This window comes from Anabas testudineus, chromosome 13 (genome assembly GCF_900324465.2).
Source record: "Anabas testudineus chromosome 13, fAnaTes1.2, whole genome shotgun sequence".
NCBI lineage: Eukaryota > Metazoa > Chordata > Actinopteri > Anabantiformes > Anabantidae > Anabas > Anabas testudineus.
The window spans coordinates 5,014,284-5,031,017 of NC_046622.1; the positions used below are offsets into that span (position 1 = coordinate 5,014,284).

A 16,734-nucleotide genomic window follows, 5' to 3' on the forward strand; every position below is an offset into this window, starting at 1 on the left:
AAACAAAACGGTCTGCAGTTGTACAAAGGGACTACTGACATCAAAAAGTATAAAAGCAAAGTGCCAAGATGTACTATGAGTCTGTACAACAAAAGACAAAATGTTACAATCAAAATAAATGTGCAGTATATGGCATTGTGCAATACGGTACTTTACAGTTATGGCAAATATATGAAAGTTAGACACTACAAATGATGGCAAAACATGCTCGACAATGAAATCTCACAATAAAAGCATATGAAATACACATCATACAAAACTACATGAACAAACATCTTCAAACAAATTTCATGGCTAGGCAGCAACAAGAACTTCAGAAATATTTATATGGGTAAAAGTAAAAGCGGAGAATAAAAAAAAAGTCAAGTAATTAAACTGTGTATAATTTCTACTGATAACTAACAATCTTTCCACCTTCTTCATATTAAATGAACCGACTAATCGCAAGCACTGCAATTATACTAAAAAAACATGACGGCGTCACAGAATACTGTTGATGTATTATTTATACATGTGTTTCTGTTTATGTTATATGACATAAAAACATTTTAGCAGCAAGTAAAAATCTTCTATAGGGGACAAATATTTCACAGTTTGTAATGACAGGTGCAAAAAACTACTCAGAAATGATTTGATGAACGTTAATATCATTTGATGCTATTTTCAGAGCAGAAGAAACTGTAGTGGGATATAACTGATTGTGCAACAGGTTTTAGAATAAGTTTAGCAAAACATCTTTCCACCTTGATCAGACTTGATAATCTCTAAAACATACTGTTACTATTAACTGATATCTGTAACAAAATACCTGGTAGAGCTTTTCACTCACATAATACTGCTGGTGAATACTGATGTTTAATGAAAGTGGATCCTAAAACCATGAAGAGAACAAAATTGAGCCCTACTCAGAATCCTGGATGCCGCAGGCAGGCATGCTTTACATCCTGTTGCACTGAGAATAATGTTCTCTTAATGGCAGCATCTTAAAAATGCTTGTTCCTGGAAGGCCAAACTAAAGTACTAATACTACTTGTATAGCTTAAAAAGGCATGGGACTAGAATTGATGGAACTAAGTGGCTTTATGCCGTCTCAGAGGGACGGAGGCATTGGGTCTCAGCCATCTGCCCTCTACAGTCAATGGCTACTGAGATGCCATGGCCAGAATGCTGAGCTCACTCTAATTGAGGCTGCAGCAGCTCAAGTAACTGATGGTTTTACCCTCACCAGGCATTGGGGCAGTGTCATTGTTATCCAGCTTGTTCTGCTTGGCATCTCGAATGAGTTCGCAGGCCAGGTCGAGAAAAAGTTTCTCAACGTTATCGGATTCTTTGGCTGAGGTCTCCAGATACAACATGCTCTGAGCCTCAGCGAAGTCTTCAGCCCTCTGTCTGAGAACTTCTCTCTTCTCTGCCAGATCTATTTTATTACCTGTAACATATAGAAAATGACATACGTAACATGTAAGAATGTGGCTTCTTGCATCACTACACAGGCTGCCTTTTTGAAAAGTGGTGGGTGAACATGAGGCAGATGGACATGGAGGTGTATGTGCTTGCATGCATGTGTGGGAGTAGGCAAACAGTGTGTGAACTTTATATTCCTGTCAAAAATGATTTCCTTCCAGAGATGTGACAAAAAATTCAGACAAAATCGCACAATGGAAAAGTAGATTAACAAAAACCAAACTGGCCTTGTCTTCAAATCTATTCAGAAACTGCCTCCGACATCAGCTTAGTAATTCATTCATTTAAGTGGGCACAGAAAATCAGGCCACCTTCAGTATAATATAGCACACAGTATTATTCACAGTTCTCTAATAATAAACAAGGAGTCTGATGATAAAAGGGGTCCGTTAGTTTCTTACCGACTAATATAGTCACCACTTGGTTGTTGGCATACTGCTCAATCTCCCTCAACCACTCTGGAAGGCACCTGAAGGAGTCCTCACAGGTAATGTCATACGTGAGAATGAGGGCATTGGCACTACGGTAGTAACTCTGAGTAATGGAGCGAAACCTCTCCTGTCCAGCTGTGTCCCAAATTTGCAGCTGGAAAACAGATATTTGAAATGAGAAACTGCCTGTAGTTACAAAACATAAAAAAAAAAAATATATATATATATATATATATATAATAATCTTTGTGTACCTTGACCTTCTCCCCTTTGATTTCCACAGTTTTAATCATGAAATCTACTCCAATAGTAGCCCCTTGTCCAGGTGGGAAAAGGCCCTGAAATAACATTGCATTATATAAGATATTATATTAAAGTAGAATAAAGTTCATAGATCCAAACTCATTTGCAAAGATGAACACAAACCTGAGTAAAGCGCCGGACGAGACATGTCTTCCCAACTCCAGCATTTCCTATCAGAACTATTTTGAACAAGTAGTCATAATCTTCCATGCTCATGCTAAACTGTAAAAGATAAAGATGAAAACAAAAAACATGATGAGAAAAGTCATTAAAACCAATTAACAGAATTTGATTGAACCAGATAGATGTGTTTTTAGTGCATGTTCAGGCTTTGGCTACAGTTAGGAAAGGTCTTGAAGAGAAACAAAAAGGATGTGATAAAACTATTAAACTGTTGTGAAGCTGCACAGAATTAATTAATTAAATATGAGGAAATCACTGCTGACATCTGACCTGAATACTCTTCACCAAAACAAATCAGAGTGTTAGTTCTGCTTAAATCTGTGAACAAAACATGAGGCTGGAAAATGATGAAATACAAACAAATATCTCTCTAACTCCAGTTTTAATACAGTAGTTTTTATGTTGCTGTAATTCCTCATGTTGCTGATACTGGTATTAATGATAAAACATGTATTTCATTACACTGTATACTGTTGTCAAAGCTCAATTGAACCCTTAAACCCTGATAATGAGCACAGTCTTAATTCGCAGAACAACCACTGAACAGTTAAGATGTACATCATAACATGTTTTGAACAATGTGGGAGTCTTGATATTTTTGTTTAGCTGCATCAGTTGGGGGCAAATTAATAATTTGCAAATGTAAAAACATGTTTTTTTAGATGCATGTCAACACGCAACACAATCACATGCGCAATGCATGTAAACAGGGACAGTGTCTGCAGCACCGTGAATCGGGCCTATGTCTGCGCGAAAATTAAACATCTATATGCAAAAAAACAAACAAATATAATAATAATAATATAAGGAAGTTATATCAAACTGTTGCTCGCAGGGTGCTGCGAATCACTCGTTGCCATCCTCAAGAGGATGAATCATGTTTTAAGGATCATTTCGACTGGACTCGCTTACATCTACCGCTCCATGTGTACATGTTCCCCCTGTCGCACTTCTTCCCTCTTATATCTTGCTGTGCGATGCAAACGAGCCCTGCAGCTTTGTGGACATATTTAATATGAGCTGCCGTCTCCGTTTCTTCTAAACAATTATTCCTTCTCAGTCTGACTTGATGGCCACTAAGGCGAAGCTAGCAGCTGTAGCCGCTAGCAGCTACCGTGCGACTCTAGCCATTTTGGCGCTATCTGCAGATGCAGCAGGGAAGAAAATCACAGTCAGCTCTGCACATCGAGCCTGGGAATCGTTTGCACTTACCAAAAACACGGGGATATCCCCGGACTTATAACTACTTGATATGCATAGGTCACCTCATCAAACGGGAAGAGCCATGGCGGGGCAGGGCATAATTCCTCCGGCTGTGTCTCCTCAGCAGCTCAGCAGCCTGTCTGAAGAGAGGAGGAGGAGGGTTGCACTCAATGATGTCACCAGTACACATGCTAAGTAACTCAGTACTTCTACTCAAGTACAGCACAGAAATATTTGTATTACTACAATGTATAGCTTTCATTTAATCGAGTTAGTTAGCTAACCTGTTCTCAGCTAGCTAACCAGCTAACTAGCTAGTAAACACACTGTAAATAGTGATTGATTATTTATCCATCTGCAGTGTCGAATATTGTCTTAAACAAATGTTCTCTCTGTGTTATTTTACAACAAGCTGACACAATATAAAAAACTCGTTACCTCCCTTTTTTTTATTAAATGTGAAGTTTTATCTTCAATTGTTGGTTGCTAGGAAACTAAACAGCCGGAACTCAAGCGCGTCTTATTTGTTGTGCCCGGACGTTTGATTCGGTTGCACACCATGCCCTTGACTTCCTACGAGAGGTGATAGCTGATAAGCAGGAACAAGTAGCCGGGAGGTCGCTCACAGCCTCTGAGTTGAAGTGAATTTGTGTCGCTATGGGCTTCGTACCAGACGAGGGAAAGTCTCTCCCTCCTCCGGGAATTGTTAACAGGAATTCGGTGTGGCTGGCTGGTATAGGCTGGTGCACCGCGATGCTTCACAATGCTATTAACCACAGGCCGCCGCTAAAGTCAGGTTAGCATGTTTGTTAGCTTCCTTCCAGATTTTGTCTCGTCTCTGCAGATGCAGTTTTCTATTAAAACTGTGCACCTGTTATTCAAAATGCATGCATAGAAACTGCACGAAAACCAGATCTGACACTACCCACTGCTGATTTGAGGCTGAATGTTTTGTTATGAAAGCTGCATGTATGGTTAAGTATTTGTTTTGCTCTGGTCTAGGAACATTATTAACTAAATATTACTGCTAAACTATTATTACTAAGTATTAATTTCAACAGGCTGAATAATAATGTAAGTAAGGATGTATCATAATAGTTTTGAAGAATAATGGACAATAAATTCTGTTTATTTTATTTTCAGATTTTGTATGTGAAATAAATCAAAATCTATTTATGCGTAATTTACTTGTTCTAGTTCTAAATGAATTACAAGTACTAGAAACCAGTAGTAAAAAGACTGAAATTACCTTTGCTATGATACCATTTTTATGTTTGTTTGTTTTTTTTTTCATTGAATAGCACAAGGTTCAAGCTTGTAGCTCGTCATAAACCTACTTTTCTCTCTTCTTTAGGTGTTCATCGACAGTTCCTGCTGACGACAATCGGTTGGTTCGTCGGTTACCACATTACAAAATATGAAAATTACCTTAATGCCAAACTGGATCGAGATATGATGGACTACATAAAAGTCCACGCAGAGGACTTTGCACCAAAGGGTAAGAACGCCATTAGGGTCTTTTTATACACTAAAAGAAGACACAGTAATCCAACAACACCAATGCTGTCATGTAAAACGTTTGGTGTGTATTTGTGTGTACTGTTTCTAAGTCTGGGTGGGTTACTGTTCAGTTCACTTCATCCAGCTTTTTGTGCAGTAAAGCACATTATATTGGATGTCAATAATGAAATAAATGGTTGGTGGTGAACATTTGAAGTTTTTTATGTAGGTGTCACATGGATTTTTATTCAGCTTATGAGAATGATTAATTGCTTGTGTTATTGTCTTAAATTAGACATGCTAGAAATGCAGACGTGGCTAGGACATCTAAATCTTACGTTCTCACAGGGAAACTAGTATTTGAAATACGATGGTTCATGTATGTGTGTGATGAAATTTGTTTCTCCATCTTTTGTCTCATCAGAAAAAAAGACCTTTGCTGAGATTGTTGAGCCTTTCCATCCAGTGCGCTAAGTGTTGACGAGAGGGAGAGAAAGTATTTGCAGACTGCCATCTATCCTCAGTGGTCTTTTTGTGAAATCTTTCTGTCAAATATTGTGTGAAATATAACCATGTAAATAAAAAAGCAAACTAATCTAAAATGTTCTCAAAAATTTCCCATTGAACAATTCTTTGTCTTTTTTTTGTCACGATCATTTAATCAATCACTATTTTTGGTTAATTGTCAAAGAGACCATTACAGTTAGTATTTAAAGATCAATTTTGACAATGCACGTTTATTCCATATTAAAGTTAGAAACATCGGGTCACTGAATGTAAAGAGTTAACACATTTGAAATGTTCTTGAGACTTTATGCATATACAGCATGTTTCCAAAGAGTGGATGCTTTGCTGTTTCTAATTTGCCACTCCAATGATGTCCATATATTTGTCAGTAAGGTTTTGGGTCTTCTTGGTGAGGTCGCTCATCACAGAGAACAGTCCTCTCAGGTGGAATCGGAAGAGGGCTTCAGGATCTGTGTCCAAAAGAGGCTCCGCAATCTTGTTGAGGGCTGCATTGTTTTTGGTGTTGTGGTCATCCAGGGGAACCAGGCTGCTCTCCACTGTGTTTCTTATTGACTTGAGCATCACGTAGTTGCTGTACAGGTCTCTGCAGGTCTCCTCTGCTGCTTCGCAGTCCAACTCATCAGAGGGCACGTCTCGCAGCAGGCTCGGCAGGAGAATGGTCTGCTCCATGTTGCTGACAGCTGAGCTGTATCGTCTCAGAGTCAAGAGAAGGTTGTTCTTGTTGAATCTGACCTCGGCAGCATGCATGGTTCCAGTTGGGTGTGATCGGCCGCTCCTGTTCTGTGGTGTCAGACAGTAGGAGGCAGTGGACAGTGTAAAGCCATGAGAGCAGATACTGGTGAATTTATATGATGAGCACAGGGGGGTTGATCAGTGCAATGATGCAATTCTGTCATCCGATACATTTAGGAATCCTTCGAGTGCCATGTGGAGTCAAACGCTTATCTTTGTTTGATTTACACAATGTGCAGTCTCTGAGTTTATAACCATGTCTGTTCAGTGTGATCTAAAATGGACTCAAGTTAAATCATTAACCATGCAGACCATTATGTGTAAATGACCCCAGTGTGAAGGTCTAACATGGTTTGACATTGATACATTGAAGTTTAAACTGAACTGAGGGCTGTCAAATTAGGACCCAAACCAAACAAGCGTGGTGTGTTTGGATTTACAGGTTATCTTGTAGACTTGAACTCATCTGTAGCCTAATTGAACATCATATTTAAAAGGCAAAGAAAACTTCAGTAGTAAGTCTTTTGAAGAAATTTGAGCTTTATTGTGGTGCTAGTATCGTCACAAGACTAAAAAAGAAACAAATGGGTGCAAACATTTGTCTTTGGTTCTGGTTTCCCTCCAAACCAAATGCTGCTTAATCCTGAGATTCTTTTGTGTGTGACAAGCTCTGGTATTTTATGCACATATGAAAAAGAGGCTCTGCTGTCAGTCTGTCCCCCGGCAGACTAGTTCAAAAGAGAATTTAGTATGATTTAAAAAGACAAAAATTATTGTTTACAACACAAAGTATTATCTTTAAGATTTAAAATCAGGTATGGTTTTAAAAGATTTATAGTTTAACAGTTTAACAGTTGAAACATGCAGTCTTTTTTCTTTTGGAATAATGCGAAGGATTTAATGAAGAAGGCCCTTGAAGTACAAGAGGTGATGTGTCCAACCTATTGAATTTGCCACCATCAAATAAGTTCTTGTGCTTACGAGATGGATAAACTGTGCAGTCATCATTTTCTTCTAAAATAATAAACCGTTTTAACAAAACCTAATGATTTTTAAGGCAACAGTGTGACCCTTTACAGTTACAGCAAAATATTGTGAAACATTCAATTTCATGTACACACGAAATCTACATTCACTACATTTGTAGGTACCATGTATTTTTTTTAAGGAACTATTTTTTAAGGAGGATCTGTTAATTACATAAAGGGATTTATCCACCTTGCTTTGCACCATCTACTCAAAGCATGATGGGAACTTCACAGCTGATGGACCTGTCTTCACTGAGACTCCCCAACCACATCACTCTGCATTGAAGTGTTTGGAATCTAACAAATTTTAAGATGTGGGAGCAGAAGGAAGAGGACACATTCGCTGCAACTCGTGGGCGACTTATAGAGAGATCTGATCTGCACGCGACTGCTCATCTGGGTCATTCAGTTAATTCTGTGCAGTCTGAGCTGGGACTTTGCTCTTCATCACTTTTTGGCCAGGTCTCGATTCTCCACACATTTTAGTTTGTTTATTACAAATTTAGTTCACAGCTTTCTTCGGCTGGCCTTTGATAATGATTTCCAGGACGTGGGTAAGATCCATCATCTTGGTGAGCATATCCATTATGTCAGGATGCTCCCTCGCTCCACTGATGAACTCCTCCAGCGTCAGCTCACCTGAAGACACAGGACCAATGATCAGGGTGACTATTCAAAATTCTTTCCTTTTGCTGAGGGCTGATTAATCATTATAATAGGGACTGATATATTTGTTACCTTCTCCATTGACATCAATTCTTTCAAATATAAGAGTCACAATCTCCTCTGGGGGGATGTTGTAGGTCCTGGTGATATCTTGAATTGCCTGAGAGAAGGATTTACACAGTTAATAATAAGTTAAACACATATATACACTGGCCTAATAAGTGAATATAATAATAACCATGACTTTTAGTAGCCTGACTTGCAGATGTGCTATCTATGGTAACTGAGTCATGTTTAAATGGTGCACTGTAATCATGTAATGTGAATTGTTATTAGGTGAAAAGGTGTGTTTACTGTGTGGCCTTGTAGACAGTGAATTAGGTTATTGACAAGGCCCTGGTTAGAATTGCATAAGATTAAAACCCTCATGGATTAGGTTCCATGTATAGCTCATGGAAACTTACACCCATTTTAACTCTTCAGAGAAGAGCAGCTGAGCTTTACAATTCAGGGAAGTGTGGATCTGTTCTTTGTATTAGTGAAGGTCTAATTATGGAAACACAAAGAAACAAAAAGAAAAGTTTAAGTTACCTTAAATATAGTTTCCAATTCCTCCTTGTCAATTTTTCCGTTTCCATCTTGATCAAAGAGCTTGAAGTACCACTTTAGTTTCTGGTTTACTTCTCCTTTCAGTAATAAACTTATTGCTGCAATATATTCGACAAAGTCTATATAGCCATCCTGCAGAAGAAAAACACAGTAGATACAGTTAGAGAAAGAACTATGTCCATGTACTTTTACTGCAACATCAAAATATATTTGATTTATAACACAATTTCAAAGAATTTGATAATTTTTTCATTGCATGCAAGAGTTAAAGGGCTGATTCTGACGAAACTGTTGTAGATAGTTACAAGTAAATAATGATTTGTAATGTGATGTTTGTGAAGCAATCAAGGACTCATAGTTGATCCCTATTAAAATGTCACACACCTCTAATCAAGTAATTCTGATTCTTCAGTTCTTTTAAATTGTCACTTAAATAATAATAAAACCACTGAGAGAATGCAGCAAACGTGTTGCATGCCACGGCACAGTTTGGCCCTGCCTCCAAACGACAAAAGTACAAAGTGCATGAAACAGGAATTCACAAAGCAAATGTCCAAATTCTTGGTGTTGTTAAAGTTTCAGAGGTGATCACCCTTTTTTCCTGAACAGAGAGGAACAAAATGTGCTTCAGACGCTTTCTTACCCCATCCATGTCAAAGGTTAAGAAGACCTGGTCCACATAGCTGCTGGCTTCCTTCGTCATACCGTTCATTTCAAGCATCATCTTGAGCTCAAAGAGTGTCATGAGCCCCGAAGGAGATTCCCTCATGAATTTGGTGTACCAATGGTGCATGTCCTCCTCCAGAATATCATCCAGGTTGGAGCCATGGGCACCCATTATTCCTCCCGAGGTGTGACTTTTGAGAACACTGCGGAGAGCTTGTTGTGGGGCTGATTCAAGAAAAGGACAGTGTTTATACCGAGCTCTGAGATCTGGCTGAACACCGCAACAATCACCTTAATCTTTAAGTCTTGAGACAGCCAAAAGAAGAGATAACCCTTTAATGGGATCACTACCAAAGTCTTCCTCGAACCTCAGTACATGGGGTTGTTTGCCAGCAACAGGAAAAGTTGTGACAGCAATGTGCAACAAGAGTTTCCTCAGTCTGATCTTTTGCATATTACAGAAACACAGAGTTTAATTGACACAGTCTTTGGTTGCTTATATTGGACTTGACTTAACTGATGACCTCTGCTTTATTATTTTTAATTTCTATCATAGTTATATGTTTATATATGAAAACAGCAGCATGCCCCAGTGCATGTTGTTGGAGCTGAATTAGCCTCTTTACAAACTACACAACATGTCTCAGCATACAACATACACATTAAACCTCATCTGAAATATTACATAGTTATTTCAATCTGTGATCATCACACATATCATACATGTACATGGAAATTAAACAGATTTGATCCATTGAACAATAGACACATATAATGTTTAATCTTCACATATTCGAGATGATAGTTTAACCACAGCATGGTTGGACCATATGAAACCATTTTACACTGCTTCCTATGGATAAATACATGTTCAACCAGCACTACTGACCCATGACTGACTGAGTGTAGCTCTGCATGATTAACCTCAGAGGATCATGGGAACGACGCAGGTTTGAGAAGAGTAAGTGTTGTTTAAACCAGGCAATCAAAGCGTGTGCTGCTTAATATAGTAAATCTGGCTTTAGATGATTAAACATTTCTAAAATAGGATACAGAAGACAGACTTTGGCACCAGGTAAACACAGCGAGGATCCGTGCTGCTGAAATGTGGCATGGAGTATGATCTCTCACTGCTGCCAATAGATTAAGACGTGTTTACTCAACAGAACAGACACCTGCTAACCTTCAATACCGTAACATGCAGCTTAAGTCAACTAAAGTTGTCCAGCCTGAATCAATAAACCCAGTCTAAACAGATATGTGACGGTTTATTCTTGTGGATACCAATATTTGCAATATGCCGAAATAAGCAGTCGAGATCTTTTGGATTCCACTGTGGCACTGCTGTTTCATCATAACTGGCATGTGACTGTCACACAGCAGGGAGCATTTGGGAATTACATGTGAAAACAAAACAGCGTTTTTTTGTCTAGAGCGAGAAATGTTGAAGTTGAACATGAGTTTAACAAGACTTAAAATACTTGGGCATGACAGTTGATTCATAACTTCCTCTGAAACAAGAAACAACATTTGGTAAAAATCTGCAGAAGTCATATTAGTTTTTCACCTGGGAAAACTTTGTTTGGTCAATCAGCCTTTTCTTCCCAAGTATCACGTGGCTGGAAACACTATGTTGTGTGTTTAAAATTAAACCTTAGTATTTCAATCACAGAGTGAACTGTAAAAAATGAGGACTGATTGACTCTGCAAGTAAATAACAGTAATAACTCCTAACACATCTGAGTTACACATTCACCGCAGAGTTTCTGCAGCAACAAAACACTGCAACAATCTCAGTGTGTATACACATTTTACCGTACATCATTAAAGAAATCAAACCATTACAATCCATCATCAACCTGAACTGAAAAATTCTAGCTCGTGTCTTTGCTGTCTCAAGCTTCACAGCTTCTCGTGAAGTCAGGGAGCTAAAAATAAAAACTAATTAACAACAATCTGTTGGACGAAAGACTGTTAGTGACAGAGAATTAGGAATAAACATAAATAACAGCTTAAGTCTTGTTAGAGGAGAGACATAGTGACATTATCACTGCCACAAAACAGGCGACAGAGAACCAGTTAATAAATTGATCATTTGTCGCCAGTAATATGTGGTGAAATAAACTTATTCTTAGGAGGAAGATATAAATATAAATTTGAGATAGTCCCTAATTAGAGCAAGAGAGACAGAATAAAAACTAAGGAAATAGCAACTGTTGCAGGTGGGACATGCACTCCCTCTACTGTTCAACTCCATGCATGTAGTAAGCTTCTGCACAAAATAAATCCAGTATATGCACTCACTGGCCACTTTATTATGTGAATACCCCTTCCTTACAAATCTATTGTTGCAGCAGGATTACACAGTTCTCTAAAGCAGATTTTCCTACTGTGTGTTTTAGTTTTACTTTCTAAGAAATATTCTTACACTTTTTAACCATTTTGTTTTCCAAATGTGTCGGTGATGCAGAGAACTGACAGAAATGTACAAATATAAAAGAATTCTATTAAAAAAGAAAATATGAACTAAGTTCATATTTTCTTTTTTAACCAACCTTATTTTTCTATTATATACAAATGGCCATACATGAAATTACAATGTTTACATTAGTCAAATTAATATGAATACTTACTTGACATTCATACCAGTACTCATAACATTTAATAGACGTAAACAAGGCACAGTGATAGACAAAAAATATAAAATATAAGTATGTTCCATTCAAGTGTTGCACTGCTGACTGATTTCATGAAGAGCAGTCTATTACACAGAACACACAGTTCAACCATATGATCCAGATTCAAACCCAACAACACTAAGCGTGTGTGTGACTGTGCTCATGTAGCACCCTGTGGTTAAAAACGCATCATATGCAAAATGTCATGGGAAAAAGAAATCCCAGTAGTCTGATAAATCACCTGCTACAGCCGTGGGAGGTTTAGTGTTTGGAGACAGTTCAACTTATTACAAAATGAAAACAAGTTCCACTGGTTTTCTTTGTGTTTGCGCTGTGTTCACTGCAATGTTAGCGAATCTGGATCAATGTACATAGGCCCAGACTCATCTGGATCCTGGTCGTATAGGAACTGCCTGAACACGTTATACACCATCTCCCTGCTGAGAGTAAATTCCCTCAACTGATCCTGCTCGTCTTCTGGTATGAGGAACGTCAGCGTGTAGTCAGCGATGACTGGCCCGCTCCTGTGGGGAGGGTAGAACGAAACTGTGTTTACGCTCGAAACACATTTTTCCCTGGAAAAGGCCAAATGATCAGAAACAGCTTCATGTAAACGAGTTGATGTGTGTTTACCTGAGAGTGTTTATCTCAGCTCGATGGAAATATCGTCCTAGAGCAGGGGAGGATCTGAAGAGGTCATCCAGCTGGGTGGGGCAGGTTGACACATGCAGAAGCAAACAAAGAGAGCTTAATAGTTTGACTGACACTCGCCTACTTTCACTCTACTGAGAGTTCTGCTGTGCTAGTGACAGATTTTTAGTTAAATTCAAGAACAAGAACAAGTTTTTATAAAGAAAAGCTTGTGACATTACTTTTCTCAGGAGGTTGTAGAAGTGTTTTTTACTTGGAAGTGATGGAGTCATGAAAAATTTAAATAAAACCATAATGTACAAAGCGGGTCTGTAACATGGCTAATATGTAACCTGTATTTATTCAGAGCAGCTTCACTGTCAGGCTGTTTCTGTTTGGCAAGAACAACCTGACCGCATTCACACCTGGACACTGCCCAGTACAACCCCAGTCTGACCTCGAGGCCACTGTACAGCTCAACTGGAGCAAGTGGGGTTAAGGGCCTTGAATGTTTGGTTACTAGAAACACGTTTTTCCTACGTTTGTAAGCATATTCCATCGTTCGTGTTCCTAAATACTAAATTATGATCAATAAATATAAACCTGTAAAGTAAATTATTTCAAATACTGACCTTTCCTTCGAGGTCAATGACTGTTTGGTTGGAAGGATTTTCTGTGACAACCAAGTTTGGCAGCTGAAAGGTGCCATTGAAATACCGAGGAACTGTAAATGTTGAAACATCAAACTCGTCATCCTCGTCCTCGTGGAGCACTGCAAAAGTCAAAAATGGAAAAACAAATTCTGTATTTCAGTAATATAAATTTGTAATTCTAGTATTTTCTAATTCGGTGTATGACATAAACAAATCACAGACTAATTGAGCTGTTGTGGAAGCAGCTTAATGGTGGCGTTGAATGGGGGCACGTGTTTTGGAAATAAACATCCTTCTAACCCTGCTGTCACCTTTCTTACTTCAGTTCCTACTTATTTTTACTATTTTGTTTACAATTCTTTCTTCCAAACAGACAAAACCTACGGCCATTTAACACCATACTTCAGGGTATGACACATAAAAATCAGGTCAGGTCAACGTATGGGATTAAACTTAAATATCCAGAGTCTGCAGGACTGTAATTACTGCAAATACAGGATTATCTGCTTTATTTCTATTTAAAATCTGTATTTCCTAATAATTTTGCTTTATTTCTTATTCAAACTAATTTCATACATGAAAAACAATATATTGTGTATTCTTTGATAAATGTAGGATAAATTAACACCCAGTATTCAAACCATCATCACAAAGCTTTACCTGAGCAGATGACCAGTGAAAGAATTATCACAGCAGCAATGAGGATGACGATGAGGATGAGGAGCATCCACCTTCTGACGTGTGGATGATCACAGACGGTCGCATTCAACTCCTTCTTTATCCTTTGTGAGCAGCTGGTCTAGAAAGAAAGAAGTAGATTTATGAATATACGGTTGGAGAAAACTCGGCTGCACGTTGTGTCATAGACCGATTTTAAAATATTACTTTAATAAAATGTAATTAGAGAAATAATACGAAGGAAGACAAACTCCAAACACTACTGCTGGTCACTAACTGGATGGGAAAGGTCAGTGAGTTACACTTCCTTTATTTTAGAGCTCATGAATGACACAAACTGCAACAGTTATTTTACTAAAGGTTGTCTTACCGCTTTAGGAGTGGGATTATCCAAATTCATTTGAGCTTCTGCAGAATGGACAGAAATCGCCGCCTCTCCACTACTAATTTTCTGTGAAAACACAAACAAAACACAAAGACACACGTCAATTTTCTCCTTACACTGAAAGGTCAACTAGTCATCGACATCCTCTTTTCAATCTTTTCCCAATAAATTCAAGTGAAACTAAATCGTTGGACTAATCTGTTCTTCTTTTTAATAGACGGAAATAAAAGCTTTGAAAAGACCTCACCTTTTCCAAAAGCAAAGCGTCCGTTTCTGTTCCACCTGTCCTGTTGGCCATCACATTTATATTATCTGCTGCCACCTGGAAACAGTCAAACATAGGGGGAATATAGTCATTACATGCTGATTGACATGATGGAAATCTTCTATGCAAAATGTAAAATGATACATGGAGCTGTGTAGAAAGGTTAGTTTCTCTTTTTCTATTAATCAATCAGTTGTTTGGTCTTTGAAACATGAGAAATTAGAAATATAAAGCCTGAGGTGATGACTTATAATAAGATATAGTATAATAATATCATCTAACACAGTAAGAAAGTGCTGATATAGTCCACTATTAAACTAGCTGCTGATCAAATTGACTCTAAATTGACTGTTTTCAGCTCTAATATTATGAAAACTGTTTTTATGTGAGATATCAGTATCTTGATCTGAGCAGTCCACCTAAACATAATCTCACCTGTAAATGCACTGATCCCTCGTTCCCATTGGTGGTTACTGTCTGCTTTTCAGTGTCCAAACTGTTCTTCTCCATACCTGCCGACCTGACTTCCATTGGCAAATGGGAATTGTTATTGTGAGCCTGGCTGACGTCTCGATCCGGAAGTCAAGTGTCTTAGAATAACTTGACTTAACTTTTAATAATGAAAGCTCAATGTCCACGGGGCCGTAAACGTCGCAGCCTCGGTTTCAAAAGGACAACAACACCCCCCCCCCCAAAAAAAAAAAACAGCTGGTCACAGCTGGCAGCCGTGGGAATTAGTCTGTGGCTGAAGACGAAGCTGATCCTCCGTCTCTTCCCGTGAACCAGGTGAGTTTCCGTGAAGTTTCTACGCTGGAAGGCGTTCACAAGAAAGCGGGGCAGGACAAGTGAACGTGACACGACGCTGAGGGGGGGTTTCTACACAACTGACGCACTGACTGTGTTACTGCATTCCCACCATGTGGTGATAAGCAGCCTTTAGTACTTGTACTTTATTGAAGTTTCTTTTACTCCACTTCAATCCAGAGGGGAAAACGTTGTGCTTTCACTCCCCCACGTCTGCAAATGTTGATATAATAAACAGAAAATGATATGAATGAGCTGTCAGCACATAAAATAGTTCAAATCTGCTCCACCTCCACAAGATGATGTTTCTGATCCAATTCAATTATTTTGATTAATTAATAAAAAAATCAATTTTCACCTTTGGGAGTTTGTTAAATAAATCAGAACTAGACATTTATGTTATAAACACCATTAAACTGATTAAAATACATTATTAGTGGAGTACTTTTACTTTCAGAGTATGTTTTTAATGTAATTAAAGGATGTGTGGTACTTTACAGAAGACATTTTAGTACTTTCACTTTCTTTTAGTATGATGTGCATCGCCCCCATTTACTTTTTATTTTGTAAAGCATGGACCCCATGTAACAGCTATTTTTAAATGTTAATTTAATTATAGGATACATTTGGTGCCTTTTTTTTTTACTCAAATTTATTTAAATTTAATTTATTATATTTACAAAATAAACCAAATAAATTGAATAAAATGTATTTTTAAAGTCATCATGCTCTAAAGTTCACCACATTTAAGAGTTACGTGCAAACTTTGGGAAGGAAATAACCAACATACGATGCCAGATGCCACCAGAACAGTGTCATGGTTCCAGCCTCGTTGCTGCTGGTGCTTCCTCCCGTGCTTTTATTTTGGCGGTTTCCTGTTTCCCTTTCCCGTTCTGGTCACATGCACTCACCTGATTGGTCACACCTGGCTTTCCCTGGAGTATAAATACCGGCCTGCTCACCTGTTTCCCCTGCCAGATAGTCTGTTTTCAACGCCTGAACACTATCCAGCAATTATCTTGGACTGACTCTTTTGGATATCTTGGACTCTGCCTGATCTGGACCCCGTCTCTTGCCTGACCCCCTGGTGCTGTGAGTTCTGTCTTTTCCCCCCTGCTCACGGTACCTAACCTGTACCCGGACCTGCCTGATTCCCTTTCCCGGACCTGTCCCCTTTCTACTCTGTCTACCCTGGATTCCCCCTTATTGGACCAGCCTGACCTGACCCTGCTTCCCCTCTGGTTCAGTGAGTTCTCCCTCTGTTCTGTTTCACTCCCTGGTTGTCCCCTTTCCTGCTCTGTCTGTTTGGACTGCCTTTGTGTATGACC

The 16,734-nt window shown here is 38.6% G+C and overlaps 5 protein-coding genes across 6 annotated transcripts; 1 reads left to right on the top strand and 4 right to left on the bottom strand.

The window, feature by feature from the left end:
- Positions 1-409: 409 nt before the first annotated feature.
- rab30 (RAB30, member RAS oncogene family) lies at positions 410-3,823 on the bottom strand. Of its 2 annotated transcripts, none has more exons than XM_026366649.1 (5): positions 3,647-3,823; positions 2,322-2,420; positions 2,150-2,233; positions 1,866-2,049; positions 410-1,429 (listed from the first exon to the last, which is right to left on the bottom strand). In XM_026366649.1, the coding sequence occupies exons 2-5, from the start codon at positions 2,412-2,414 to the stop codon at positions 1,179-1,181; spliced, it is 612 nt and encodes a 203-aa protein (XP_026222434.1). In that variant the 5' UTR covers positions 2,415-2,420; positions 3,647-3,823; the 3' UTR covers positions 410-1,178. The 2 variants fall into 2 exon arrangements, with proteins under 2 accessions (XP_026222434.1, XP_026222425.1); XM_026366640.1 differs by having other exon boundaries at positions 3,594-3,819.
- A 306-nt stretch (positions 3,824-4,129) lies between these two features.
- ndufc2 (NADH:ubiquinone oxidoreductase subunit C2) lies at positions 4,130-5,700 on the top strand. The gene is made up of 3 exons (XM_026366691.1): positions 4,130-4,380; positions 4,939-5,082; positions 5,509-5,700. Exons 1-3 carry the CDS (start codon positions 4,242-4,244, stop codon positions 5,556-5,558), a joined length of 333 nt encoding a protein of 110 aa, XP_026222476.1. The 5' UTR covers positions 4,130-4,241; the 3' UTR covers positions 5,559-5,700.
- A 92-nt stretch (positions 5,701-5,792) lies between these two features.
- Positions 5,793-6,431, bottom strand: thrsp (thyroid hormone responsive). Its single transcript, XM_026366677.1, has one exon. The coding sequence runs from the start codon at positions 6,357-6,359 to the stop codon at positions 5,943-5,945; it is 417 nt and encodes a 138-aa protein (XP_026222462.1). The 5' UTR covers positions 6,360-6,431; the 3' UTR covers positions 5,793-5,942.
- Positions 6,432-7,265: 834 nt separating this feature from the next.
- Positions 7,266-9,764, bottom strand: guca1c (guanylate cyclase activator 1C). Its single transcript, XM_026366665.1, has 4 exons — positions 9,291-9,764; positions 8,630-8,779; positions 8,111-8,198; positions 7,266-8,011 (listed from the first exon to the last, which is right to left on the bottom strand). Exons 1-4 carry the CDS (start codon positions 9,483-9,485, stop codon positions 7,875-7,877), a joined length of 570 nt encoding a protein of 189 aa, XP_026222450.1. The 5' UTR covers positions 9,486-9,764; the 3' UTR covers positions 7,266-7,874.
- A 2,103-nt stretch (positions 9,765-11,867) lies between these two features.
- Positions 11,868-15,417, bottom strand: LOC113149620 (TPA-induced transmembrane protein). The gene is made up of 7 exons (XM_026341832.1): positions 15,038-15,417; positions 14,585-14,659; positions 14,323-14,403; positions 13,935-14,073; positions 13,254-13,393; positions 12,625-12,695; positions 11,868-12,515 (listed from the first exon to the last, which is right to left on the bottom strand). Exons 1-7 carry the CDS (start codon positions 15,131-15,133, stop codon positions 12,329-12,331), a joined length of 789 nt encoding a protein of 262 aa, XP_026197617.1. The 5' UTR covers positions 15,134-15,417; the 3' UTR covers positions 11,868-12,328.
- Between the last annotated feature and the right edge of the window lie 1,317 nt (positions 15,418-16,734).

What these genes read in the sequence shown, in the direction of transcription:
- rab30 (XM_026366649.1), bottom strand. Translation starts at nt 2,414, where the DNA reads ATGAGCATGGAAGATTATGACTACTTGTTCAAAATAGTTCTGATAGGA. An exon ending in TCGTCCGGCGCTTTACTCAG is followed by an intron (nt 2,234 to 2,321) that starts GTTTGTGTTCAT and finishes ATGTTATTTCAG; the next exon opens with GGCCTTTTCCCACCTGGACA. An exon ending in TCAAAGGGGAGAAGGTCAAG is followed by an intron (nt 2,050 to 2,149) that starts GTACACAAAGAT and finishes TCTGTTTTCCAG; the next exon opens with CTGCAAATTTGGGACACAGC.
- ndufc2 (XM_026366691.1), top strand. Translation starts at nt 4,242, where the DNA reads ATGGGCTTCGTACCAGACGAGGGAAAGTCTCTCCCTCCTCCGGGAATT. An exon ending in CAGGCCGCCGCTAAAGTCAG is followed by an intron (nt 4,381 to 4,938) that starts GTTAGCATGTTT and finishes TCTCTTCTTTAG; the next exon opens with GTGTTCATCGACAGTTCCTG. An exon ending in AGAGGACTTTGCACCAAAGG is followed by an intron (nt 5,083 to 5,508) that starts GTAAGAACGCCA and finishes TTGTCTCATCAG; the next exon opens with AAAAAAAGACCTTTGCTGAG.
- thrsp (XM_026366677.1), bottom strand. Translation starts at nt 6,359, where the DNA reads ATGCATGCTGCCGAGGTCAGATTCAACAAGAACAACCTTCTCTTGACT.
- guca1c (XM_026366665.1), bottom strand. Translation starts at nt 9,485, where the DNA reads ATGGGTGCCCATGGCTCCAACCTGGATGATATTCTGGAGGAGGACATG. An exon ending in TAACCTTTGACATGGATGGG is followed by an intron (nt 8,780 to 9,290) that starts GTAAGAAAGCGT and finishes TTTCTTCTGCAG; the next exon opens with GATGGCTATATAGACTTTGT. An exon ending in AATTGGAAACTATATTTAAG is followed by an intron (nt 8,199 to 8,629) that starts GTAACTTAAACT and finishes TCCTTCTCTCAG; the next exon opens with GCAATTCAAGATATCACCAG.
- LOC113149620 (XM_026341832.1), bottom strand. Translation starts at nt 15,133, where the DNA reads ATGGAAGTCAGGTCGGCAGGTATGGAGAAGAACAGTTTGGACACTGAA. An exon ending in TCATTGACCTCGAAGGAAAG is followed by an intron (nt 12,696 to 13,253) that starts GTCAGTATTTGA and finishes TGCCCCACCCAG; the next exon opens with CTGGATGACCTCTTCAGATC. An exon ending in GCTGAGATAAACACTCTCAG is followed by an intron (nt 12,516 to 12,624) that starts GTAAACACACAT and finishes CCCTCCCCACAG; the next exon opens with GAGCGGGCCAGTCATCGCTG.